The 27082-nt window shown below is 42.0% G+C and overlaps 1 protein-coding gene across 2 annotated transcripts in view; it reads left to right on the forward strand.

Moving 5' to 3' along the window:
• The window catches only part of THRB (thyroid hormone receptor beta), a gene marked incomplete at both ends in the record, with an annotated part of 33790 nt that extends 14682 nt beyond the window's left edge, over window positions 1-19108 (forward strand). For both annotated transcript variants that reach the window (XM_082327779.1, XM_082327780.1), the window contains 6 exons: window positions 2891-2991; window positions 6909-7056; window positions 8887-9092; window positions 12359-12505; window positions 17114-17372; window positions 18867-19108. In XM_082327779.1, the coding sequence (XP_082183905.1) occupies window positions 2891-2991; window positions 6909-7056; window positions 8887-9092; window positions 12359-12505; window positions 17114-17372; window positions 18867-19108 (1103 nt within the window). The remainder of the gene's footprint in view (window positions 1-2890; window positions 2992-6908; window positions 7057-8886; window positions 9093-12358; window positions 12506-17113; window positions 17373-18866) is intronic.
• Between the last annotated feature and the right edge of the window lie 7974 nt (window positions 19109-27082).

Here is a 27082-nt window from a genome sequence, read left to right on the forward strand (position 1 = left end):
TAAGTAGCTTAATAGCTGGCACTTAAATGCTTCTGATGCAGCAAAATTGGGAACGTGGTTGCATGTAAGGATGCCATTTTTAGTTCCTGACTAGGAGTGCCTGTAGGAGATTTGTCTTTTCTGCCAGATTGGAAACTTTTCTGGGTTGGATAAAGTCATGAAACTCCAAGGAGGAGATGGATGCCAGTGGTCACATGCACAAGCTACTATATATATTTAAGGAAGAGGTTTAGACAAGTGGTCTCCTGCTCCTCCAATAGAACAGAGCTGCCATTACATGAGCAGTGCTAACCAGATTATATACTTAATGAAATATCAAGGCGTTTAATTCAGAAGTAATTCCTGAGGAAGCAAACCAGGAATACTGAATTTTAGAGGACATAGTCTATGCTACTCTAAGTCTGCATTTCATGAGTAACAGTAACCAGCAATAACAAGAAGCCATTAATCTTTACAAGAAATTTAGTGGAAAGTTCTGCATCCCTTTGCTGACTCTTCTGCCTCCTTTATCAGCTCCGTGTTACGTATGTGTTGCACGTGCAGAGGCAGATGTGAGCAAAAGGGGGGCAGGATGGAGATAATAGCCTCGGAAAGTTCAAGTATTTAAAGCTCAGTTAATTTCAAGTATTTTCTCGCTGATTTGGGCTTTTCTTTCTGGAGAACCTCTAGCAAGTGTAGCCCTAGGAAGGCACTTTCATTTTAGCTGTCTATTACGGAGCTGACCCTCTGGCATGTTAGTCACAGGAAGATGACAGCCACCCCCCTTGCAGCATCCTCCAACAGCCTTCTGCTGCCCTGAGTCTTGTTGCTGGTTGCCCTCCAAGTGGCTGGTGTGCCGAGTCCCTGAGCTGTACCGAGCCATACCGGTGTGAGGGCTGTGCGAAGACAGCAAGCTTGAAGGCTAGTCTAACGCGTGGTGCTACAGATGGGTTCAGCAAGCCCATGGCAAGGGATAATGGTACAGGCAGTCACATCCGAAGGACTCTTCCCTCATTGCACTCATAAATTGCACTCGAGCCAGTTGGCAGATGATGCAAAACTGGGAGGAGTGGCTGGTGCATCAGATGGGTGTGCTGCCATTCAGAGTGACCTAGGCAGGCCGGAGAAATGAGACAAGAGGAATTTCTTCAAGTTCATCAAAAGGAAATGCCATACCCTGCACTGAGGGAGGAATAATAAATGCAGCAGTACGGACTGGCTGCCGCCTGGCTGGTAAGCACTTTTCATTGAAGTACTTGAGGGTTCCTGGTGGGCAGCAAGTTGAACGTGAGCCAGCAGTGTGTTCTTGAGGCAAGGAAGATCGATGGCATCCTGGTCTGCATTAGGAAGATCATCACCAGCAGAATGAGTGAGGTGATCCTTCCCCTCTGCTCAGCTCTGGTAAAATGCATCTGCAGTGTCAGGTCCAGTTCTGGGCTCCCCAGTACAAGAAAGACATGGACATACTGGAGCGAGTCCAGCAGAGGGCCACAAAGATGATGAAGGGACTGGAGGAGAAACTGAGAGCTGGGACTGTTCGGCCTGGAGCAGAGAAGGCTCACGGGGCGTCTTATCAATGTGTATAAATACCTGATCCCCCATCAGATAGAAGGCAGAGCCAGACTCATCTCAGTGGTGCCCAGTGACCAGACAAGAGGCAATGGGCACAAATAGAAATACAGGGAATAAAATAGTCTTTTCTTTTCACTATGAGGGTGACCAAGCACTGGCACAGGTTGTCCAGAAAGGCTGTGAAGTCTCCATCCTTGGAGATACTCGAAAGCCATCTGGACATGGTCCTGGGCAACTGGCTGTAGGTGGCCCTGCTTGAGCAGGGGGATTGGACCAGGTGACCTCCAGAGGTGCCTTTCCAACCTCAGCCATTCTGGGATTCTGTGAAATATTGCCTACACTTTAATAATCTTATGCAGTTACACAAATAGCTGCACTTTCCTCTCTCCCCGAAAGGGAATCTGAGATCTCTGTGCTACATCTTTACAGAGAGATTTTTCAGAAGGAAAAGTTATGTACCATAACTCCATTAATTATGAGTCATGGGAACACTTACTTGAAAGGTTTGTATTTTACACTGTTTCAAAGTTCTCTTTAGTTTAGCATTAGTTTTTGGTTGCCATCAGAATTGTTTTGGTTTTTTGCTCAAATTGAAAATATGTTTATGTTCTCAAAACAAATGTCATTGTGGGAAAAGAACCAAGCATTGCCAATGTTTTTCATAGCAGTAATATTTGATTTCACTTGTTGGGTGTCTGGTAAACCACTTCAGAGAGAAAATGTCATTCTAACACATGCATGTACACACACACGTTTGAATGCCCACGTATTTTGCCCTAAATTCAGGCTATATTAAATGTTCCTGCAGAACACGCCCAGGTAAGGACTGATCAATACAGCTTGGGCTATCTGTTCCTGGTACTTCTCTAACCACACCTGTGGAGCTGTTTTGAAACAAACGATCTCTCAGTAAATATTTCTTAGCACCAGGGCCCTGAGTCACCCTGCAAGCTGGGATCTCATCTTCAGCATACAAGTATATCGGGTTTTTTGTGAAACAGAATAGAGTATACTGTATGTCTCGCAGTTATTTTTTTTTTATTCACATCAAAGCCTTTGAGGTAAAAATAAATATATCTCTTTTTCTCAGGTAGTATTTCAATCGGGAGAGCAGTCATGTTCTAGCTTCTCCTTGACCAGTAGATGCTGAAACAATGTGAAAAGTAGAAGATGATAGACTATGTTTAAATAAGTCTGTTACATTGTTAGTATGAGCTTTTTATTCAGGACATTCCGTGAGTTCAGATAGACGCGTGGATTTTCATATAATATTTGTATATCAAATATATCATATAATTTTATATGGAGTTTACATGCCACGCCCTCTTTTTCTTTACAGGGTATATACCCAGCTACTTAGACAAGGATGAGCTATGTGTAGTGTGTGGGGACAAAGCCACTGGATATCATTATCGCTGCATCACTTGCGAAGGTTGCAAGGTAAGTGGCACAGTGGGAAAGTGGGAATCAGAAATAGCTCTCCAGCTCCTCCATTATACGGACTTCCTGAGCTGTGCTGTCAGATAAAACAAAGACAGATTAGAAGCGAATAAGAACATCCAGTACTGATGATAAGCCGTATCTGGCTATGCCGCTGCTCTTCATATGCATAAGGAATATAGTTGATTTTTGCAGTGTTTGCTTCTGAAAAGAAAACAAGAAATTTAGATTTTTGTTTTTGCTGTTTAACTGTTAGCTTTTACATTTCCATTTTTTAATGTTTCTTTGGCCATGTTCTCAGCCAGCGTACATCAACATACTCCCAGCAACTCCAGTGAAGCTGTTTATGCAATAGCTGAGATTCTGCCTATGGCCATGAAGAGTCTGTAGCGATTAACAATCTTCCAGTGCCTCTCATCATCAATGCGCAGAAGCAAAAATCAAAATCCCTTCCACATGCTTATACGACAGTGACATCCATCACTTTGGGAAGCACTGACACCCAATTAAAACAGTTTCAAAAAAATTTTAACTTCTTTAACTTAAGCATATTGAAATGTGCTTTTGGCCCTAAATTGCATCTCCAAAGCTACATGCAAAATTAAAAAAGAGATTGCTTTGGGCAAGTAAAAAAAAAATTGAGTAACACAATCATGCACATCTTACATGATGTCACTGCCATAAATTTGCCTGAATAGCTTGAGATCCTGTAAGAAAGCTATTCTTTCCTGCAGAAAAGAAAAAAATATTATGTTTTTCTAAACAAATGGGACCACACATGTCATGCACTAGTGTCATGGGACTAAGCCACAAAAGCCGTATTCTGTTCATCCCCAAAGTGGAATATTTGGATCTGAGATTTTGGGTTTGGAGTGGCTTTAGAGCTTCACATCACAGTAACTCATGTGTTGAAGTAGTTCAGCATTACCCTCAGTTACATTTATGAAATGCACAAAGACCTAAATATCCTGTGTATAGCAGGTTTGTGGTAATATTCATAATGGTTTTATACACATACATCCATAATATGTATGAAAAAATACTTATATCTGAAAAAAACGGAACTGAACAAGTGATTCTTACATTTGCACCCCATATACCAGATGACAACAGTACATAAAATGTATGAATGTGACTTAATTCGGATATAATGAGAAGTGAGCGACACTGTGGCATTATGAAATATCTTTTGCTCCCAGCTGAACAGCTATATCTGTCGCCAGCTTTCCTACTCAGGTTTTTGTTACTCCAACAGAAGTATTTCTTGTTATGCCTGCCAGCTATTTTAAAGATATAGCATACAAAACTTACTCTTATCTTCAGATACGGTTCTTCTGTCTGATGTACAATTTAAAATAATGCTTATGTGCACAAGAAATTGAGGCAACAATTTGCAAAAAGTAATTAATTTCTTTCTCCTACTTATAGCTGGCTTACAAACAGACTGTTTTGTTTTGTTTTGATTTGATTTGTTGTTCTTCTTGCAAATGTATTCATCGTACAAGATGGGGTTTTTTGTGTGGACAATTTCAACCCATGCTTTGGAGGATCTGCATAAACACTTGAAGTTGTATGATTTATCAGCAAAGTTATATGTAATCAATTCTCAATGAACTTGACATTTACTAGTTGCTTCCACTCAAAATCACTTTAATTTTGTAACAACATTAATCAGGGCTGACAGCCAAAAATTTGCTTTGGCAAGTGCTTTCATGAACAAAGCATCCTCACACATGATTTCTGAAGAGTAAATTGTAAGGAATTTAAACACAAATAAACGAACAGTGAGTTCTGACATTACTGAAATGTTTCTCTGGACTGTACCCATTGCATCTGTTGCTATATAGGTGCATAGTAAAGGAATTCAGGAAGAGTAGTTGCCTTACAATAAAGTGTGCTTTCTTTTATTGATGAAAATAACAGTGCTGTGATGAAGTGTTTGGACAAATATAAAGAGCAGCTTCCTTATCACATTGTATCTAGAGATGATCAAAGAAATTTTTTGCAAAAAGTTTCTGAGAAATGCAAACAAATGGGAAGGTGAAATGTGCTGGTCCCAACACAGGTGGTGAAGAGCCTTGCCATTGTAAAGCTGGAGCTATGTTAAGTCCCATGCAAGGTTTGGAAAAGGGAAGTTCAGTACCACTTCCTGAGATTCATCGGAGATTTTTCCATCTCTTACTGTAACTAGAGATTACCCCGTGTCCCTGGTTGTCCAGAGCCATCTTTGATCTTCAGTGAGGAGAGAGGCAAGTCCTGTCTCTAGGAATTCGTCACAGTGTTGAGAGTGGATCCAAATCCAGTTGTTGGGTAGATGAGAGTTTGAGACCTAATCCAAACCCCACATAAGGACATCTTGCCTGTGATTTCCTGGATTTTGGCTCAACCCAACAGGTCCCAGTCTTGCTAAGGCTCACACACATGCTTTATGCACTCAGTTTAATTGAGATTTCAGGTCTTATCATTATTAAGGAAGAGTGAGTTGTACTCTTAGCTCGAGCTGGATCTTGTAAGAGAAAACTCTAATGAGGGCAAGGCTCTTTATTGTCTTCACTGGTGTTAGGAGCTCAAGCTGAAATACAGACTTATCCATACGTCTTAATTCAACGTTCTGTATTAAAAGAAATTACACACTGCTGTAAGATTTTACCGGGTGTTATTTAACATGATTAAAAACAAACCTTTCACCTAGTGAAGGGAAGACACTATTCATTGGATAAAATCCCAGCTGAAGAGACTATAAATTAAGTAAAATCTCACTTGAATTTTGCCATTGTTTTCACTGAAACCAAAGCCATTCTCAGTGGCCTCAGTCAAACAAGACCAGGGTCGCAGTGTGTTCTCTATGTCAAAGTGGTCCCAAGCTGCATTGCGGAAGGTAGACAGTCTCAAACAATGGTGAAACCTGAAATTAAAGTGAAGTCTAAGTTTCTTGCTTTACAGCCTGTCTTGTCCATATCTTCCGGCCTTGGGATAAACAAAAGAAGTCATGTTGAAATTAGTACCAGGATTAGGTCCGTAATGTTCAGAGATAAGTTGTGTCTGATTTCTTTACCTAAGACGAGGGTCTATGGGGTGTATAAAGCAATTAATTCAGTGGAGCTACATTAGTTCACATGAGCTTAGGATCTGACCTCATATCCATGTTGCAATTGGCAATATAGATCTATATTATGATAGGTAAGTAGGTAGATAGATAGAATGGATTTATATTTAGAGGGATCTTTATTGATGATGTTTGTTTTGAATACAGAGGTCTGTGGTAAATACGAATTAAATCCTCTTCTCAGAAATATAGGTAATTTTAAAATTATGGATCCATTATTTAGAACCAAACTCAAAGACTGTGTAAGTTGTGTTTGCAAAATTCTCAGTCTTGCCCAGATTTGGTTGGTTCATTGGTTGGTTATTTGGCTTTGATGGAAAGAAAGGAGTAGAACTGTTTGTTCTTAATCCTTTAGTAGCACATACGCACCACCATTCTTACTATTTGCAGAAGCTGCTCTTTAATTACAAGTATGTATATGCCTCTTAATATCCTCTTAAGATATGTAATTTAGAAAGGGGCTCAAAATAAACTCTCTAATTCAAATACAAAATATTTAACACACAGAAACATAAGACTTCAAGAAGACATGTAGACAGTATTTGTCCCTCAAGACAGCATTACTTATGCCTTTACTTACCTAAGATGTCTACATGTTCTTAACTTTTAGGGAGGAAATGTTTTATGAAACTCAGAAAACAAACACCATACACTATAAAACTGTTTTGTTCTTTTCCTCTTTGAGAGTTTCATGGAATGAAGTATGTTATCTTGCATACCTAGGTACATTCCTACCAAACCAAAGTGGCTCCCAATTTGAAAAAATTGCACAGGGCTAATGCTTTCCAATGTATTTATTTATTGCACTTAGGGTTTTTTTAGAAGAACCATTCAGAAAAACCTCCATCCAACCTATTCCTGTAAATATGAAGGAAAATGTGTGATAGACAAAGTAACAAGAAATCAGTGCCAGGAATGTCGCTTCAAAAAATGTATCTTTGTTGGCATGGCAACAGATTGTAAGTATATTTTTCTGCTTTTCTTTCTTTTCTCTTTTTTTTTTTTTGTTTGTTTGTTTGTTTGTTTGTTTGTTTTTTAATGTGTGAGTTTGCTTGAAGTATGTTGATTGGTGAAGATCGCTAAAGTAGAGCAGAACTGCCAGCACTTCTTTGTTTTTAATAACTTGTACCGGGGAATTATGCTCACTGCATGAAACCACTTTCATAGGGCTGTAATTTCTTGTTTATCCTTCACCAGACTGCACCTTCTCCTGGCCTTAGCAGGCTGAGTAACACTAGGAATGTTCAGTCTTTGGAGGAGAGGAGGGAGAATTGCATCTGGATGGACACTTTGCTTGAAAAAAACCCATCTTGTTTAGAAAATTCTGGAGGATGTGAAATTGAATGTCGTTGAATGAGTCATCCTGCAGTTGTTTGTTTTATTTTTAGCCCTGAAGAAGTTAACTACTGCAAAGAATTCGACTCTCATTCTAAAGAACTAGAACATATGGCTGTAAGATTAACCCTTAGGGGTCATCTTTTCCTGCCGTTGCACAGGGATTTACACTGATAACTTCAATTAGTGCAAATGGAAGGAAGTCAGTAAATCCCCCTGTGCATTAATGTTAATGGTTGTTGCCTGCGTAATCCTCTGCAGAACTGACGGGCAATCAGGCCCAATAAACAACAGAAGAATATTCTAACAGTGTTTTTCATTCGTGATGTAATGTATAACAGTGTCTTCGGTCTAGAGGGAAATAGAAGAAATGACGAAATTTCAATTTTAGCCAGGTAGACCTTCAGGAGCAGGGGCTGGATGACCCTGGGTCACCACTTCACATCCAGCCCAGTCTGACACGGCAGGCACTGGTGAGCATCAGCCGGGTAGCGGCCGTACAGAGTGAGGAGTTTCTCCGAGTCTGGTTCTGCCCAGCAAGTGCCAATACCATAAAGCTGGTACGGCCTTTGTGGGCTGCGCCTGCGTACGCACCAAAGGAGCTGTCGGTGAGCACGGCAGACAAGCCGGCTGTCCCCCAACTCAAGAAGGGTTTCTCCCACCTTAAAGTTAACGTGTGAACAGAAGCGTGTAAGCAAGGCTTTCGTTGCTGCTACCTGCCTGCCACCAGTTGTGGATCTGAATGGTCCTCCTCCGCTAAAGCGGGCCAGTCTGTTTTAAGTGGCCTATTCATGTTTGTACGGAAAACTGGATAAAACCTTCTGTGCTGGTCAGAGACGTGCAGCCCTGGGGCCTGTGTGTCTGGCATCACTGGAAGTAGCGGGGCTCTAGGGGAAAGCCACAGAACAGCACCATTTTTAGGGCTTACGGAAGGAGCCAAAGGCAAATTGTTTCTGATTGCATCATGCAACAGGTAGTTGAGCCTCCTGTGAATAAGTACTCCCACTTTCTTAAATCCGCGTTACTTCTGCTGGCTTACAAGAACACATTCTACACAACTCAGAGCAGTGAGTGTGCTGATACTACTTTAAAGAAAACAAAAGTGCATCTTTCCCAACATGAATTACTCCCAAGTCCGTTCTAGGAGCACTTTGTCTGAGTCCTCACAAAGCTTTTACATTAGTTTTATTGGTGGAATAAGCCACTGAAGGCAATGGTAGTATACATTGCGTTAACAGAAGGGTAGGCTGTTCTTTGCAATCCAGGCTTCTGAGAAAATGAAGTTTCAAGAGAGAAATAAGAGAACTATGTCAACCGTGGGTCTTACCAAAGTACTTCTTTACTGATTAGTTAAGGTATTTGTAATCAATTAGTACCTCAGGCATAGAAAAGACCAAAGTTCAGTCAGCCTTAAAGAGCTTCCTGCCATTTTTGTGTGCTTTTTCCCCTGCTAGTGGTGTTGGATGACAGCAAGCGGCTGGCAAAAAGGAAGCTGATAGAAGAAAATCGAGAGAAGAGACGTCGGGAAGAGCTGCAGAAAACAATTGGGCACAAACCAGAGCCAACGGATGAGGAATGGGAGCTCATCAAAATTGTTACTGAAGCACATGTGGCCACCAATGCACAAGGAAGCCACTGGAAGCAGAAAAGGAAATTTCTGGTAAGGACTGTAGAATTTTACACTGCTCTTGGAGTCAGGTTCCTTCCTTTCTTCTGAAGTCCCTTCGCAACATTGCAACCCCACAGAGGAGCTATCTGTCAGTGTATTGACATACATGAAAAATAGATTATTTTAATAATTACTACTTGCTTATTCTTACCTGAAGCTCAGTGTTTCATCAGACTATGTATTTCAAAAGATAAACTGCATGTTGCTGAGTTAAGGCTTACCCAGCTGAATACCTTTAATGTGCTATGATCAGAAAAAGTAGAGCCGTTGTTTCACTCCTGATTAATAGCAGTACCAGTCTATAATGCATACCGTATCTTTTTTATAGATTGTATCTAGGGATAGTTGTCTTTATTAGGGACTAGCATACAACATACTGTAAGTAGTAAAATCAATGACAAGTTTTAAGTAAAGCTGGTATTCTTTATTAATAACTGGTGGTTTTTGCTTCGTTGTTCCAAAGTGAACACATTAATTAAAATAAATTTGGCAAAGAAAAATTAATTTCAATGAAAGCAGGATAATACATACACTATAGTATTGGGATTGCAGACTACAAGACGACTTAAGTTTTCAGCCTATAACTAAGGATCAGAAAATAAATGGTGATTTGTGATGCTCAGCCTTAGAAAAGGATTTATTTGACTTTTTCTACATTGATTTTTAAAGGAAATAAGTGCAGAATGCAAAATGCTTATACAGCACAAAAGAGGGATTATAGACTGCGTGTCAGGAATACACAGGGGTCTTTAACAGTCTGTGTACACCAAATCAGATAGAGAATATTCATTTTTTTGCAAGCCTAGGCTCCTGCTGCCTAATTTACCATGGGAATCTCGACCCACTGTTAAATTGCTAAGAGAAATTATATATTCAAACCAGCTGATCCCTTTTATAATGTTTCATTAATTCCAGTGGCACTGTCTAAGTTTCTGTATGAATGGTTGCATGTTCATAGTAGCATGCAGTCGGGAAACCACAGCCAGTGATCACTGGCAAGAAGCAGCAGAGCACTTTCCAGTGGTGATGCACAGCAAGGTTTGCGGCACTGGTTTTAGCAGACCAAGAAGCAGCTGCAATAGTGCATTTGATTAATGAGGCAGGAGTGCTGTTCTTTCAGGATCTCCTGGTTTGGGATGAAGCATGGGGAGCTTGAGGTTTGGGCTGGGAATGAGGACACGGGTAGAAAGCTGGTAGGGACTGGGCCACGTAAAATGTGGTCGTTGAGGGACTTCAGGTTCTGGAGACAGTCACAGCAGAGGGGGAGCCCCCAGCAAAGGGTGCCCAGAGGCAGGGCATGAGGTGATGTAATGACAGGGCTGTTGGGAGAGGGGACGGATCATAGAATCATTTAGGTTGGAAAAGACCTTTAAGATCATGAAGTCCATGTGCATTAACCTAGCACTGCCATGCTGGATGGGGAGAGGCAGGGGTGGCAGCTGTAATGGCCAGACCAAACTGCTCTCGGTGCAGCCCTTGCTGCAGGGCCTCCTAGTTCTTTGCAGTGCTCATGTGCTGAAGCCCGGTGGTTTCAAGGCAAGTGTAGGAAGCTCACCGACACCTGGCAGTGAGCACAGAAGGGAAAGTCCAGGATGGCCTGCCAGCCCCAGGCGGAGGGTTTTGAAAACCCCTGCCAGAAGCTGCCAGAAGCAAGAGGAGCTGACTGCACACCCCAGGAGCTGTGGGTCAGTTCCTTAGGCAGCTGAGGCTGGTTCTTCAACAGCAGGAGCTCCTTTGAGGTCTGGACCTCTTTTCCTATTGAGGTGAGTTAGGTAGCAATGGCTCTCCAGTTGCATGCCCTTCTGGAGTGTGTTAGCGTTAGCTAGCAATCCTGACTTCTTTTGCCTTTCCCAAGAAAATGCTGTGTTCTTTCTTTTTCTCCCTAACAATGTTATTCGTGGGTTTAAGCATTTGGTCTTCTTGCTTGGAAGTGATGAAGGTTGTTTATCATGAGCACACAGACAATGCGGTTTAGTTTCCCAAGATTGAGGGGGGGGGGAGCCTAGAAGTGGCATTATTTGAGTTTTTTAGTAGGAACCATCAGATAATTGAGCCCAGTCCTCTTCATTGTTCTTTTACAATTGGTGCTTGCTTTATTAAGGCATTGCTGAGTTTTTTCTTGAAAGAAGTTAGATTTGGATTCAGATTGGTGACAGAGCTGTGGAAGGGTCTTTTATGATGTGTTGCTTTAAAAAACTACCGAGCACAAGTTTCTGTTATAGACAGCACTTTCAGCACCTCTCCCGTTTAAGTGCCCTTATATAAATGTCATGTAGTCCATCAGTCTTAAAGGCCTTCTTCTTTGGGTTTTATCCAGTTTTTGACTCTTTAATGTGAACAAAATGGAAGCTTTGCATGGTGGTTGGCAGGTCTTTTACAACTGCAGAGCCACACTTAGCAAACAGAATGGCTTTGATATGCCTGTTTTTAAAATACATGGTAACATTGATGAGCTGTCATAAAATCAGGTGAACAAGTTGAAGTGCAGCTGGAATAAAAAAACACTCGTCACAGATTCTGCTTGAAACTATTTCATTGTATATCCCTATTGAAATCCTCAAAATATGTTGTTTTTTTTTTCTCTGTTGGAGAAGTCGTGGCCTGAAGTCATGCAGAAGGTGATTTTCAACCAGAATTTTGCCCAGATGAGTTCAAATTCTAGTCACTTTATCCAGACTAGCTTTGTGTTTGCCCATTCCTAGTCATCAGTTGTTTTGCCTAGTTTCGGAAACAGGCCTGGGCAGTCGCCTGGAGCTCTGTGATACCAGGCAATCCGTTCTGGGGAGGATTTCAGAACTTTGCGTAGGTGAAAGAGCCCAGTTCTGCAAAGCTCTCAGCATCTTCTCGGGGGTAACAAGTCACCTCAGCTCCCTTCGCTTTTAGAGAAACTTGAGAGTTCTCAGCACCTGTAAGAAACAAGAACATGCCTATATTTTTAAGCAAAAAATGCATAAGCTACACCCACAAAATACGCAGATACAGGCACAAGGAAGAAACTGCATGTGCACAAAAATGCAGCTGCCCCCACAGGATGGGTAGCAGCATGCCAGTCACCCATTTCTCTGTGCAGTCACCTCTTTCACAAATGTCTTCCAAACAAATTCACATTTTGTGGCATAATGAACATTGCTTATAAAGTGAATAGCATTATTTTTTGTTTTAGCATATCTTCCGTTGCCAAGCAGGACTTTTTAAGAGTATAAAATACTTGCTCTAAGATAGATTGTTCCTTTAAATATCTTTGTTTATATCCTTAGCCAGAAGATATTGGGCAGGCACCAATAGTTAATGCCCCAGAAGGTGGGAAAGTGGATTTAGAAGCCTTCAGCCAGTTTACAAAAATTATCACACCAGCGATTACAAGAGTGGTGGATTTTGCCAAAAAGTTGCCTATGTTTTGTGAGGTAAGAAAACTTACTTGCACTCCTCATTTATATGCCTGTTGTTAAAAACTATTCAAAATACTGCTGGCATGGGACTAAAAAATTCACTATGTTTAAAATCAGAAAAATTAAGGGACTCAAAATAGATGGGACTAGAATGACCTGCATTTTTATGAGTTTTCTTTTTCCTGTGATTACTGAAATCCTGATTTTGTTCATCTAGAAGTCATCATGGTTCATTAGGGACTCGAATGTGTCTTTAGAGGTGGCCTTGAACAAAGCAAATGAGCAAAAAGAGACTGTCTAGAAGCATCTTTGATACGTTTAATCAGATCTTTCAGCACACAGTTCCCTCTGTGCTTTCTGGCTCCTTGGCAGGTATAATACTGGGGGGTTGGATCTACACAGTAACAAATTATTCAAATTCAGGAAAGCATCTATATCCAGGAATGGCACTCGCCTCATTGTATTCCCCAGGCATGCTTTTCCTGAACGGGGAGGTTGTGCATAAAAGAGTCTGTAAAAGTAATGGATTGTCATTCCAGGTAGATACTCACATGTAAAATATACAGTAAATAGACTCAAATAGACTTGGTTGCACATTAGGAGTACAGAGGCCCTAGGCTGATCTCATACTAAGGTATCATTTTTATTGAAGGGCCAGATGCAATGGCTGATGATATTTTTTTCCTAACTTAAAAAATGTTATCAGAACTGCAACCTGAAATAATATTTCAGTCTTAATAATCTTAATCATTTTAAATCTTGTGAGTCCCTTAGGATCCACAGCCATGGGAGGTTTAGTATGGAAATAATCCCAGTCCAGCCATGGAAGGATGCCTGCCTGCTCGCCCACGCTGCAGAGCAACACTTGACTCTGCTGGTGAAATGCCAAGTGAATGACATTCAAAAAAGGAGTGACCATGGTCAATGAGTTCATCGGGCTCCCTAACCTAGGAACAGTGTTTCCTCCTGATAACTAAACATCAGTCAGGAAGGAAGTTTAAGGCAGCTATATAGCATTTTACTTTTCTGTGGCTGGCAGCTTTTCTTTAAGGTCAGTCAAGGAGAGCTATTTATGTCCTCTGGCACCTACAGAACAAGGAGCGGTAAATATCAGTAGTTGGCATAGTGTAAATAGCTCTCCCTGGCTAAACCTCAGCATTGGCTCCATCAGCCAAGAAAGCATGAAATAGTGGCCAAGCATGAAGATTTTAAAATACAAGGAATGTATCCATAGATCAAGAGGCCCCTGCAGCATTCAGTGTCTGAGGGAGTCTGTCTCCTCTGATTTGGCGTTCGTTGGTGGGAAGTTGCAGTGACGTACCAAGGTAGTCTTTTTAATTTAGAAAGCTTTGCCAGTCACACACAGACTGCAGTGCCCATCTGACACCTACTGCCCCTCCTGGCTACTGTGGGCCCACTTGTGTCAACGCTAGGCAGGAAGCACGGATGAAGAAGTCAAGGCGTCGTTGGGCATGACCTCTGTAGGTTATGCGGCTTGGCTAGGACAGGCTTTGTTTACAGCTGAGCCACGGTGTAAGCCTGACACCTGTATACAGCAAGGTCTGATGGCAGAGTGAGGGACAACACCTCGTGAACACAAAGGGATAGGACAGCTGTCCTCCTGCTGTAGCATAAAGAAAATGACAAATATTTGCTCCTTTTTGAAGGGGGACTGTCCTGTTAGCTTTATTTCAGTTATGTTTTTTAACCTGTATCTTTTTCTTAGAAGCAACACTGTGTGGCTGTGGATTTGTTTATGAGAAAAAGCCCTCCTTTCTCCCATAGGACCTGCAGAGCATTTAAACATTATCTTAGTTCTTAATTTCCACAGAGGCTCAGGCTGAGAGGGTAGTAAATCTCAAAGACGGAGGGGCATGGCAAGGAACATCCATGGCCACTTGTATATTCATGGCTACTTTTCCTTCTTTCTCTCTTCTTTGGACACATGCGCAAGCCAGCAAAGCACTGTGAGTGCCCAGCTTAGTTTGTGTGCATCCATTGGCCCATGCCTCAAAGCAAGAATCTAATCCCAGAGTAATCAAAGTATAAGGAAAACTTCATTTACTTCTCAGCATTTCTGCTGTTGTTTCCTTTTTGCATTTCCTTCTGCTTAGAAGATGAAGTTTGAGGAGCATTTAATCAGTTTGATGTGACTTTTAAGTGTCACAGGCATCAGTGGTACCGTGTTGGGTGAAGCTGTGTGAATACCCCTCTAGGTAGCTCAGCTCAGTTCCATGGCGCTGCATTACATGTGTGCTGGCTGCCAGTGTGTCCTGCAGAGATGAGCACCTCAGGTTCCTGCCTTTTGCTTTTTCTCCCTGTGGAGAGAGAAGGAAAGGACAACATGTGGCAGATCATCAGTCACATTTGTTGACCCCACAGCTGGAAGGTGCTCTGGTAGCAATGCTCAAGTGGTGAGCATAGGTAGCGTTGAAACCTGCGTAGCTGGGAGCAGAACTGACGTTCAAGCCCCCTGTCTTTGGTAACTGCTGCTACTGGCAGGTAAGACCTGAGGTTTGGCATCCGTGATACAGGTGTCCCATGTATCCTTCAGAACTAGGAAAGCAGGTAAAGGACCGGCATAGTCAGATCACCACTACCATAAAGAAGTGTTAAGAAGGTTCAAATAGGAAGAGAAATTCTCATTGGTTTAATGGCTCACTAATAAAACAGCTGAAGCATCACAAAATATCTTCCCTACTGTTATCTGTCTGTGTCTCTTCCAACATTCTTCCTTCTCCTTAGTCTTTTTTCCTTCATTTCTCTTTTCTTCTCCCTTCTCCCTTCCTTTCCTTCATGTCCCTTTTTTCTCTGCAGTTACCTATTCTGATATCTCTTTGTGGTTGCTCTCACACATCTTTCCTTTTATTTTTATTTTTATTTTTATTTTTATTTTTATTTTTATTTCTTACTCTGTTTCTTTCCCTACTTCAGTCTCAGCAGCCAAACAGTGGCATTGTCGTTGGGTAGCGAGACTGCCACTGTGCCTGTGCAGCCTTCCCCATGCTGCTGCTGAGCTGAGCGTGGTCCGCCGAGAAAGTGATTTGCCCTGAACAGGATGAGTCATTTTTCTTGTGTATCAAACACCTTACACCTGAAGTTGGCATTGCTGGAAAAACAGCTGCATGATTCAACTCCTTTTTCTGACTGGGGCTGGCTTTCTGCTTAAAAGTCTTCTCTAACAGGCAGCTGCTTTCCACTTGTGTTAGGTAACTGTCTGGCGTCCACTCTACATCATTTTACACCAAATCAATGTGTTTGCTTTGCGAGTACACAGTTGCCGTGTAAACCTATAGTTGGTGTGGGTTTTTTTTTTCATTTTGAATTGCAAATCAGGTAAATATAATAACTTTATATGAATCAGAAATGGATGGATTTTTGCCTCCTTTCAATCTGAGTAGAAATGAGTTACTTTTTCATATATGTGACCCTTTGCTGTTCATTTAATGACAGTCTCAAAATAGTCTTGGTGGGTTTTGCTATTATTGAATTACCTATGAAAGCATAAAGACACTCTTTACAGAAGGCATTCTCCTAACATGTCAGCATCCTAGTGACACTTTATAAATACAGAACCTGCCTCCACCAATTCAGGCAGCTTACCTTTTTTAATGTTGTGGAAAAGACAAATCTAGCCAAGTGCCTGGAAGATCATGGCTTATGCACCAGCATGAAAGCTGGAGCTATACCATAGATTTTCTGTCTGTCCAGCAATAACATAGGGAGTCTAGAGAGATCAGCCTTACCAGGTTAAATATAGCTTAATAAGTTCTCTGTTGCTTAAATGGGTAGTGAGAATTAAGAGTACGTGCCCCACTGATTGAGGTCTCTCTTCTAGATAGAAAAAATTATTTCATTTCTTTTATTTAAAAAGCAGCCCACTCTTACAGACCCTCCCAAATGTCTGTCTTTTGCTCTGGTCAGGTAAGAAATAAGCATGGCTGGCAGTGAGTTTAACTGGGATGGCTGAGGTCTGTACCAGCCCCAATTATAGTTTATCCTGTTATGCTAAGTTGTAAGCTGAGGGAGCTCAGGTGTAGAAGAGAGAAGGGGAAAAAGCTGAGAACAGTGACCGCTTTAGCCATCTCAGCTAGACCCACCCCTGATGGGAGACAAACCCAATAGTTTATGTTACCACCAACCTGGCACCTGACAGGTCTGCTTCACCCATCACACTTCGTGAAATGTTCTGCAAAATAGAAAGGTACGTTTTTAAGGTTTATTGGACTTAACTTTATAATGCTCCCACAAACTGAGCAGTCCCACAGAGAGCAGCACTTCTGCAAGCTGGGTCACTTCACCTCAGCATCTGAACCAGCTTGGTTGGCTTTGAGTAACTTGCCCAGGACCACTTGCCTACAGCTGTGTCATCACTAGATTTCCTAAGGGGGTATGGGGATGTTAACCTGCTGGCAGTTTCTGGAAGCAGGAATGCGAGTCTTGGAGGTTTCTGCAGTGCGCTGGAGCTAGTCAGTCAGCAGCATGTTTGGTGGGTAGCTACACTATGCGAGGTAGTGTCCTGGGGTGTGAATGGCAACTTCATGCTCATGGGTTTATTGTAGTTGTAAAACCAACTCAGTTTGAAAAACACATCTTTCTCTTTACCGTTTCTAATTTCTGCAGCTGCCATGTGAAGACCAGATCATCCTTCTGAAAGGCTGCTGTATGGAGATAATGTCCCTCCGAGCAGCAGTTCGCTATGACCCCGAGAGTGAGACTTTAACACTAAATGGGGAGATGGCGGTGACAAGGGGCCAGCTGAAAAATGGGGGTCTTGGCGTAGTGTCTGATGCCATTTTTGACCTGGGCATGTCTCTTTCTTCATTTAACCTGGATGACACCGAGGTTGCCCTTCTTCAGGCTGTTCTGCTCATGTCATCAGGTGAGAACAGAAATACATTGGGACCCCAACCATTTTGAAACTCTTTAGTCTTTGTCACAAGCCTCTTTTTTAAAAGAAACAGGGTATGTTAGATCTTGAAGTGTTGACTAGAGTAATGTGGGAGTTCTCTCTCAAAATCCCAGTGCAGCTTGGAACTAGTTTGGTGAGCAGTAGGAAAAAAATTCAGGGTATTCAGAGAGATGGGCATAAAAGTGGCTTTGGTAACACACCTTGCTCAGTTTAGTACTTAGGGAGGAGGCAGGGATGATGACCAGAAAGAAATCAGATCTGGTTCTGAGCCAATTTGCCTTGAATGAAAAACTGATAATTTAGCAACACTTGTCCTGACAATAAGTTCCCTCTTCCCCTAAGTACTGTCATGCAGTGGGTGGGAAGTACAGTTCATACACGTTTCCATCAGTCTCATGTGCTTAGTTTGACCTGCTTTCTTGTTTTCCTACCTAACGGCAGCACCGCTTGCTAATAGCCTTTTGAGAGCTGTGCTGTTTCCCCACACTGGGACCATTTGCACCGCGTCCCTTGGTGGTGTGACACAGTAGCAATACCGACCGTTTCATATGATTTCCAAAGAGTTTCTTCCCTTCTCAGATCAAGAATGTTTTCAAATATGCTTCCACTGACTGTGCCAGCCCAAAGAGGAAATTCCATTCTTGGGCAGTGACAGATTTGGCAAGGTTTTGTTTTAAGACCACTTGTAAAGATTGGGCACTAAATAACAATGCACAGTTATTGTAAATCAAACAATGTTTGATTTACAAGCATTAGCTGTGTCTGAGACAGAAAGGTTTCCACATTAATCACAACACAGCGCTTGACCTTCCCAATCAAAACATTTTGATTTCGTTTTAGTTCCCTACACAGTGATACATGAGTAGGGGTTTCAGAAGGCAGTTGAGAGGACCTGCTTTCCCAGAAGTGTCTCCTGAAGAGTGACTTGTGAAAGGAGCTTTTCCAGCACCATCTGGGTGCCGGTTGAGACAATCAGCCACGCTTTTGGCCTTTGTTGTTCCTTGGTGCTCCATAACAATTTCCTTTGCAGCTCACCTGTGGCTCAAAGCTTGATCAAAGCATTGGTCAGGCTGTAGGGAAAGAACTGTAATTTAGATATCTGGCAAGGAATTTTTTTTTGTTCTTTATTAGTTGTTTTACAGTAAGACATAGAGAGAAGCCTTCACTGAGATCAAGTGTCTGTTGCTCTAGTCACTGTAAGGAAACACTTCTCGAACAGGTATACTCCAAATGGGCAAAGCAGGCAAAGGATGAAGAAAAGGATTATCTCCTTGTTTTAATAGGGGTAGTACTGATAAGTGATGTACCCAGGGTCAAAGAAGTTGTTTGTGGCAGAGCCAGATGTCCTCGGTCTCCCTCCTTCCTTTCCTAACAACAGAATTGTACTATTTTTCCTGATTTATGATCAGGAATTCATTAAGGTAAATGAGTAATAATGATAATTCTGCTTCTTTATATCTGCAGATCGCCCAGGCCTTGTTTGCGTCGAGAGGATAGAAAAGTGTCAAGAGGGTTTCCTCCTGGCATTCGAACACTACATTAATTACAGGAAACACCATGTTGCACACTTTTGGCCAAAACTGCTGATGAAAGTGACAGACCTGCGAATGATCGGAGCCTGCCATGCCAGCCGCTTCCTGCACATGAAGGTGGAGTGCCCCACAGAACTCTTTCCTCCGTTGTTCCTGGAAGTGTTTGAGGATTAGAGAGACTGGAGCGGTTCTCCGCCCCCCCGTCGCACTACTGGCTGTCATTTCATCCCGTTGCCCGGCTCTTCTCACCTCTGTTTGTTCTTCTTCTTTCGTTCTCTTCTGTTTCTTGAGGCGGGGTTGGGTTTTTGTTTGGGTTTTCGTTTGGGGTTGCTGGGGGGCAGTTGTATACACATGGATGAAAACATCCCTTTAATGCGGGTACTTGTGACTATTGCAATTTGTTCTTCAGTCCTTTGATGTGAATGCTTTGACAGCTTAACAGTGAAAATACAAACAGACCAATCTCATTCACCAGCACTTGCATGGTCACCAGCTCACACACATCATTGCTTGGAAAATACGGGAGAGAAATTGAAGTGGCAGAAAATAAATTGGCCTCCGAGTTAAAACAGCTATGGTTAATTTGACCCTGGCAATTCTGTCTAGTATTACCTCATTTTGCAGGGCACAAGTGACCGATTCATGAGATGAAATTTCTAGTCTTCATGGTTGTTTCTATTGTAACAATCACCATTATGATCTAGGATCTTCATCATCGTCATGATCCCATCATTATCTGAGGATTGTTCCAGCAGATAGAGTTTAACTGTGCCCCATAAATCAAGTACTTAATGCAGAGTGTTAGAAGGGACTGACTCACTTTTTTTCCATGTGTATAAGAAAGTAAGATCCTTCAGTTCTTACTACATTTGAACTCCAGGTAACTTCACTGGAAGGTCGGTTGGAGTAAGGAGGGGAATTTGATCCTCTGAGGTGCTTTTCCTGACAGTGGAGAGGTCTGCTTTTTCTGAGGTGCATGGAAAATTCGTCACTCTGAGGGAGAAGGCTCTCTGTCAGGATAGCAGGCTTTCCTCGGAGTTATTCAGGGATATGAATGCTCACAGAATGAGGGCAAGGAGAACGAAACATCCAGGGTGACCTTCAGATGGGACAGAAACCAACTGTGTTATTAACGACACTCAAGACTGTACAGCTTTATCCCAGTAATACAAATAGTGTTGCTTGGCAGTAATCTTTTGTTTTATATATATATATAAAGTTTATATGCACATATATATATAATTTTATATATATATAATTACAAATCTTCAGCAGATGTCTTAAACATATTTCGATATTTTTATCTTCTCTCTCTCCTTCTCTCACCCTCTCCTGTGCATGTGTCCGTTTATGTGTGTTGATCAGCTAGGTTCTCCCTACTTGGTGTCTGTATGTGTTTCGTTTGGCTAGATTCTCTCTTGATTCCTTTAATTTATTTCCACTAACTGCACTAGCAGGAACCGAACTGAGCAATGACAGGATGTCCTGCTGCCAAAATCTGCAAGCCAGTACTCACAGTCCTGGAATGTTTGGAGGCCGGTGATGAGGGCATTATAGGTAGAGGTTCTTCTCTGTCATCCATCTCCATTCAGGGGTGTTGTCCCTGGGTTTTATAAACTTGGTATTAAACCATTCTCTGAATTTGTATGATACATCAAAAGCATCCCTCTGTTCTTCCTGGGAACCAGAGACTTAGTTCACATATTTTGCACTTCCTCATACCCCATGTTCTTTTGTGTTGTACATTCACTTGTACCCGTTTCTTTCTCTGCTATTTATTGATATATTTGCCTGGCAAGTCAGTGGGCATTGTTAGGGTGGATGTGTTGACGTTCAAAGCTCATGGCCCATATCTAAACTCATATGTTACGTGTTTATGCCCTCATGAAAACATGATACTCGGGAAAACTTATCTTGTAGGTAGAACAAAGTATGCGTGTGTCAGGGGTTAAATTCTTTCCACCCCTCTTTCCCTACATCATTGATTGATGATTATTGTACATCATTTGGAGTACTATTGGCTATGTTTTCAGGGATGTGGAATCTTGTGCTCCCTGTTCTTTGATACCATATGCACCCGTGATGAGTTGTGAGCACTGGTGTTACCACTTAGGGGTTTGTACCCATAATTTTGTGAGAACATAAAACACAATGGTGTGTTTAGGGGTTTTTTGCAGGTAGCAAGGAAGACAGACCATTGGAAATTTGTTCTTAAATGTTTGCTGAAGTCGAAGAACCTCTCTTGTGGGCTGTGTTTGCTCCATCTCGAAGCATGTGTGTTAACAACATCAGTCTCTATCCAAATTCCTTGTAGAGCACTATGTCTTGGGGACAAGGAGTTAGAAACTTCCTAGCTTTTTGGAGCAAGAGGCCATACATACTCACATGTCCTCCTGCAGAATCTGAGATGAGCAGCATCCATGGTCAGTAAAGAGTGTTAGATATCTGATCTGGGGGTAGCTTGATAGGGAACTGATAGCTTATAGGGAAAGCAAAACAGCAGCTCATCCATTGCTTGCATCAATACCCACAATGGCTTGCAAAGAAAAGAGAAACGTGCGTGTCTTTTCGAGTTCTGTTCTGCAATGGATCTGAGCATGGAGTTCCTCCTGAAGCCAGTGCAAGTATCTCACCTGGTTGCTAAATGTGAGCTTGAGTTAGTGTACAAGCTTCTGACTGTGCTGCAGATGAGACTCAGGAGAAAAAACATCATGTTTCTCCTAGTAGTACTCACAGTGATCTCGCTACAAGGTCCATGATGCTTCATGTATTTTTCAGAGCTTCAGTTCCTGGAGTTGTGCAGCTGCTTGAGAGGTTCAGTCTGTCATTAAGGTCAACAATGCTTATCCTTTGGGCTATAAAGAAAATCAGTAGCCTAAATGCTAATTATTCAGGTGAGAAGTCACTACCCAACAGTGACTTAGCTCATAACTATTGGGGCACTCATAACTGGCTTTCGAACACTTGGGATTGTCAGGACTGCATTAATCAAAAAATAAATAAAGATCAGAGGTTAGAAAAAAACGTGAGAATTACTGGATTGACTTGGGGAAGCAGCAAGAGATGAAAGAACTTGAAACGCCCTGGGCAGAACTGCAGTTTGAGACAGTGCTGAGAATTAACACTTTCCACACTGGCTGTAAAACTTGTTGCTTATGCAGGGACTTGTTCCCTAAGGTCTACCATGGCAAGTTACAAAGTTTCCTAACAGCCTGCATAAATGGATGTCTGAATTGCATATATGCTGCGTTTAGGCATCCAAGCTAATGGCCTGACTTCCCAAGATGTGATGCAGTTTGGAGCTGTGCTTAATCAGGGTTCAGAAGATCAGGCCTCCTTCCTTAGGTGACTGCAGATGGACTGAAGTGCCTAAAATCAGGCAACCAACTTTGACAGGTTCGGCAGTGCTCTAAGCAGAAAGGACATAAGTCAACATACTTTTCTAGCTTTGTAGATTAAGTTGGAGTCTGGCACTGATTAACAGAGGGGGATTAGTAGTATTCCTCAATTGAAAACTAAGACCAAGCTCTTAGTTTGACAGATTTGATGTACTGACATCTAATGGCCTCTGATTTCCTACCAGTCTTAACTTTGTGTGACTTCATTGACTCCCTCAGTACAACTCCTGATTTATGTGATCATGAGATCAAAATTAGATCACATGAGGATGCTCTTGCAGACTCTTACCAGTGGATACTGACCTTAGTTCTGCAAAGGAATGCTTGCTTTTAAATATCAGCGGTCTCAAGCCATTGTAGGATTGAGCCACTGGATTGACCATCAGACATCACCGCTGCAGTCAGCACCCTTCGTAGTAACTGGCCTTCTGAGTGAAATAACAAACGTGCACTTGCCGGTGCAGTCCAGAGTCTCGTTTCCGATGGTGCCACGTAACTCTCATGTTTGCTTTGTGGTCTACGTGTGGGTCTTACAGAGAAGATTCTTCCTGTCAAACCTGATTGTCACCATTGATGGTTTTGCCCTGAGTAACACGTGCATTTAGATATTCATTTCATGTGTAATCTCAGTTAAGTTATGATATTTATAATGACATATATAGTGTGTGATAATGATTTTTGTTTACATTCTGCCAAAATGTAGATGTTAGAGTTTAGACCTCCAAGGTCCAAAATCATCCTTGAGCAGACTGCTTGCTTCTTCAGAGGCAGGCATCAGAAAGAGGAAAAAACTGTCCAGAAAGACCATTTATATCAGAAATCTGCCAAGACAGGGCTGTTGATCACAAGCGGAGCATGTCATTGCTAGTGATGTGTTTTTATGCTATGGAACTCTAACCTGTATGTGTCATATTGACTTCTTGCTGCATGAATCATAAATTATAAAAAATCAGTCTTATGGTTTTGAGATGTAGCCAGCATTCCTAAGGCTAAACCTTTTTCATTGACAGAATCAAAATCCACAACGAAGGAACGTATTCCTCTCACTGTGAGAGCAATTGAGAGTGTTCAACGTCTATCTTTTCACAAAGGAAGAGGCGACAGGACCTCTTAATGTGTCTTGTTATTGTGATCATCTGGAAATGATTGCCAGACGTTTCCTTTTGATATAGCAATGAAGTGATCCGTATTTAAATTTTATAGAGAGAATTTTATTCTAGTGTGATAGAGATTTATTTTCCACTTAAAGACTCAAAACAGTGTGAGCACATTTTTTTACTATGATATATTTTTGCTTTAAAATTAAAAACAAAAAAAAAAGGTTTGGCCTTATCACAGTTTTAGTGTGTCGTATAGATGTTAGCAAATGCAAAGAGTATGCATTATTTGTGTGTATCCACATTGACTGATGTCGCCTTCAAAAAGCAATATTGTGCAGGTAATAAGTTGTTTGTGACTGTCCATTGCACAGTTTACCTTCTTTAAAAGCTAACCTTGTTTATGCACAAGACAATCAAATGTAAATCTACATCATCACCCAGGTGTAGATTAAGTTTATGTAAATTACTGAGCACAATGTAAAACATTAAAAGACACTTTATTTAATTACACATTTAATGTTGGTAAAGATAGTATCAGGGCATGAACTAGCTGACATACTGTAATTTCTTTTTCTCTTTTCCTACTTCCTTAGCACTCTTCAGTTTTAGTTTGCTCATAAATACATCAAATTAGTCATTCATAATTTTTTTGAAGAGAAGGGTGGTTTGGGTTGTTTATTTGTTTTTATGAAGTTGGTTGGGAGGACTTCTTACTTTGTCTATGAGGTTTGTGGGTTTTGCTTATTTGGTTTATTTTTTTTTATATCAGTTTCGTGCCCTGAGGGTAAGGCAAACATTACACCGTACGGTAAAAAACAAAGTACCTTGGATGATGTATTTTTTTGCAAACAGTGTTAAGAGTTATGCTAGATTGGTAATATTTTTTCAGCCTAAAATATATTAAAAAAAAAATCTGTGATCACAAATGTTTTAAACTATCTAAAGAGAAAATTTGTATATTTGGGGGAAGAAAATAATTTTTACATAGCTTTTGTATGCAGATATTAAAATGTAATTATGAATATAGTGGGCATAGATAACTGTGTAAGCTTGAATTCTAAAAAAGAAAAAGCTTATAACTGAAAAGTGGTCCTGGTGTCTCTGTCTCTTCGTTACAGGCTGTTTCGTCAGCTCTGTCGCACACTTCCAAGCCGCTGGAATGGGAAAAGTAGGACCCAGAGTGCGATGTTTTATCAACTCTAACCTGTTCACATTTCTATCCTTCTGCATCCCTTTCAGCACCTACCTCATATCTTATCTCCTCTCCTCCCCTCCCTTGGGCACCCAGCTGAAGGTTTTCACTTCCCCAGTGTTCGCATCAGCCACACTTAATTCACTCCAGTGAACCGACTCTTGATTTATGTCTCAACTCAATTATGTTTTTTAAGGGAACGCCCTTTCTTTCCTTCTCCGTTCCCAGTCTAGATGGGGATGGTGTGACAGGAGCAATAGGCTTCCCGTCTCTTCACGCTTTCCATACCTCAGTCTCCTACCTGTTGGAGAAGGTGTTCTCATTCAGGTATTCTCACTAGTCTCATATTCCTTTGCAGTTTTGATTGCTCCTCCAATTCTTTCATTCCACTGGGGAAGAAAGGCAAGAGCTGGCGCCCGGATCCAAAATCGCTTCTTGGCCTGCCCCAGATGGGAAACCTATTTAAGGCTGTTGCTTCACGGTGATTTCCACAGGCATTTCCTGGCTGACCGCCAGCTCCTGTTCCTGCTCCCTTCCCCGTGAGGTGCTGGGAGCCTTCCAATGGATGCTGAGCTCCCTGACCCAGCGTCGGTGGGAGCGCCTGCCCCATGCCAGGCTTGGTGTCCCTGGGGAGCGCTGTGCCGGCACCTCGAGGGTTTGTTCCCGCTGTTGCCCGTGGGAATAGGGCCTGCCTTCAAAGGCAGAAGCTCCACCTGAGGAGCCTGAGGGAAAGCATGAAACCTGTGCTCTGCCTTAAATTAAATCCCTTCAAGCACTTCAGTTCAGGCACCTGAGTGAGGAAGCCTTGCCAAGCCTCTGCTGGGGTTGCACTGAATTGGCAGTGCTGTGGGCTGCTCAGGCCCTCCAGGACCAGCTCTGGAGCGAGGAATTGACTTGCTGCATAACAACTTGTTTACTCGATGGGAAGCAATAATTCTGCTCCCACAGCCCCCAGTGCATTGGCTGTGACGTTTTCAGCCTTCTTTTGTAGTGGTGAAATCTGTGTTTTTCAAAAAGTAGCGTGAGGTCTGTGGAGAGGAGCAGTATTCTGGCAGCCACGTGTATTTGCTTCAGTGCGTATTTATCACTGCAGAGAAGGACATAAAAGACGGTCAGCTCTCCCCCCGAGCACTGGCACTGCAGCAGGAGCGTGTTCTCGGCCTGTTGTGAGCTGCCTCGTGCACCCTGAGCCCGTTGTTGAACGTATATTTGCCATTTGTCCTTCCTCTTAGTGACAGTGGGTGAGGGTTTTCTCCGCTTGAAAACTGAGCCACGTCTCAAGGATTTTCTCAGTGTGAACTTAGGAGTCTTAACATTAAACAGCCGTGTGTCTTACGGTGTGCTGTGTGGTATTCCCAATACCATCAATGGTTTCATAATGAAGCATGTTCGTGTTAAGAGTGACTGCAGCTGCACCACCTTTGAAATAAGGTTAAGTACAAAAGTCTCTCCACTCTGTTTATTGTATTGCACCGCTCCTTTACGGTTAACCAGGTAGAGAAGACTGCTTTCCAGATTGGATCACAGAGCATCTTTCTCTCCTCTCTCATGCCTGTGTGTGGGGGGAGCACTGACCCTGCAGGTACTGACTGAAGCTGCCCTGGTAGGCACAAAGATGGATGTGCCAGAAAACCCTTTTGCCAGCGTCAAGGAGCAGATTTCAAGAAGAATTAAAAAAAAATGAGGAAGCCCCTTTGAATCATTTATGAGAGCTTTGAGACTTCTGAGGTCAAGGAATATTGAAAGACTTGTGGGATCCCTGAGTCAGAGGTCCCAAAGGGAGAAGAAAAGGCTCCTAGGTCATTCTGACCTTGTGGTGCCTTGGAAAATCACAAACTTGGAAAAGTGGTACAGGTTCAGTACCCTGCTGTGCAGAACCAGGGTGGCCTTCTACAGGGAAAACAAGACAATCTATAGTGGATTGTGTTTGGAAAACACAGTGTAAAAAAGTAGAAAAAGACATCAGCAAATCAAAAGAAAACCCACGAATGAGTAATTTCCCAAATGCCATTGGAATTTGAATTTGCAAGAAACTGTCTGGGTGCGTATGGGATAGCTTTAAGCAGTGTGTCTCTGAACAGAAATGCTCTAGTTGCAAGAAATAAAAGCAGTTTCGCAAAATCCAAACAAAAGCAGTATTTAAAGGGAAAACAGTATGTGTTATAAGTAGCTGCAAGGTCTTTGATATCTCCCTGCTCAGAGGTAGGAGAAAAAAGGGAAAGAAGTTGTCTTTCTTTGCTGGAATAACTACAGAGAAAGCAAGCTTCACTGCCTGATGTAATGTTTAAAATGGAAATGAAAGCTTGGGCATACCTTAGTGTGTATATAAAGTTGCAGTAGGAGTTGGTGAGGGCTGAAAACACATCCCAAGTGAAATCTCAAAGACATTCTCCACGCTAGGGAGCAGGAGCCCAGGAAAATAAAAAGTTAAAAAGTCAAAGACCTGAAAAAACCACAA

This window comes from Platalea leucorodia, assembly GCF_965183815.1.
Source record: "Platalea leucorodia genome assembly, chromosome: 1".
Lineage (NCBI taxonomy): Eukaryota > Metazoa > Chordata > Aves > Pelecaniformes > Threskiornithidae > Platalea > Platalea leucorodia.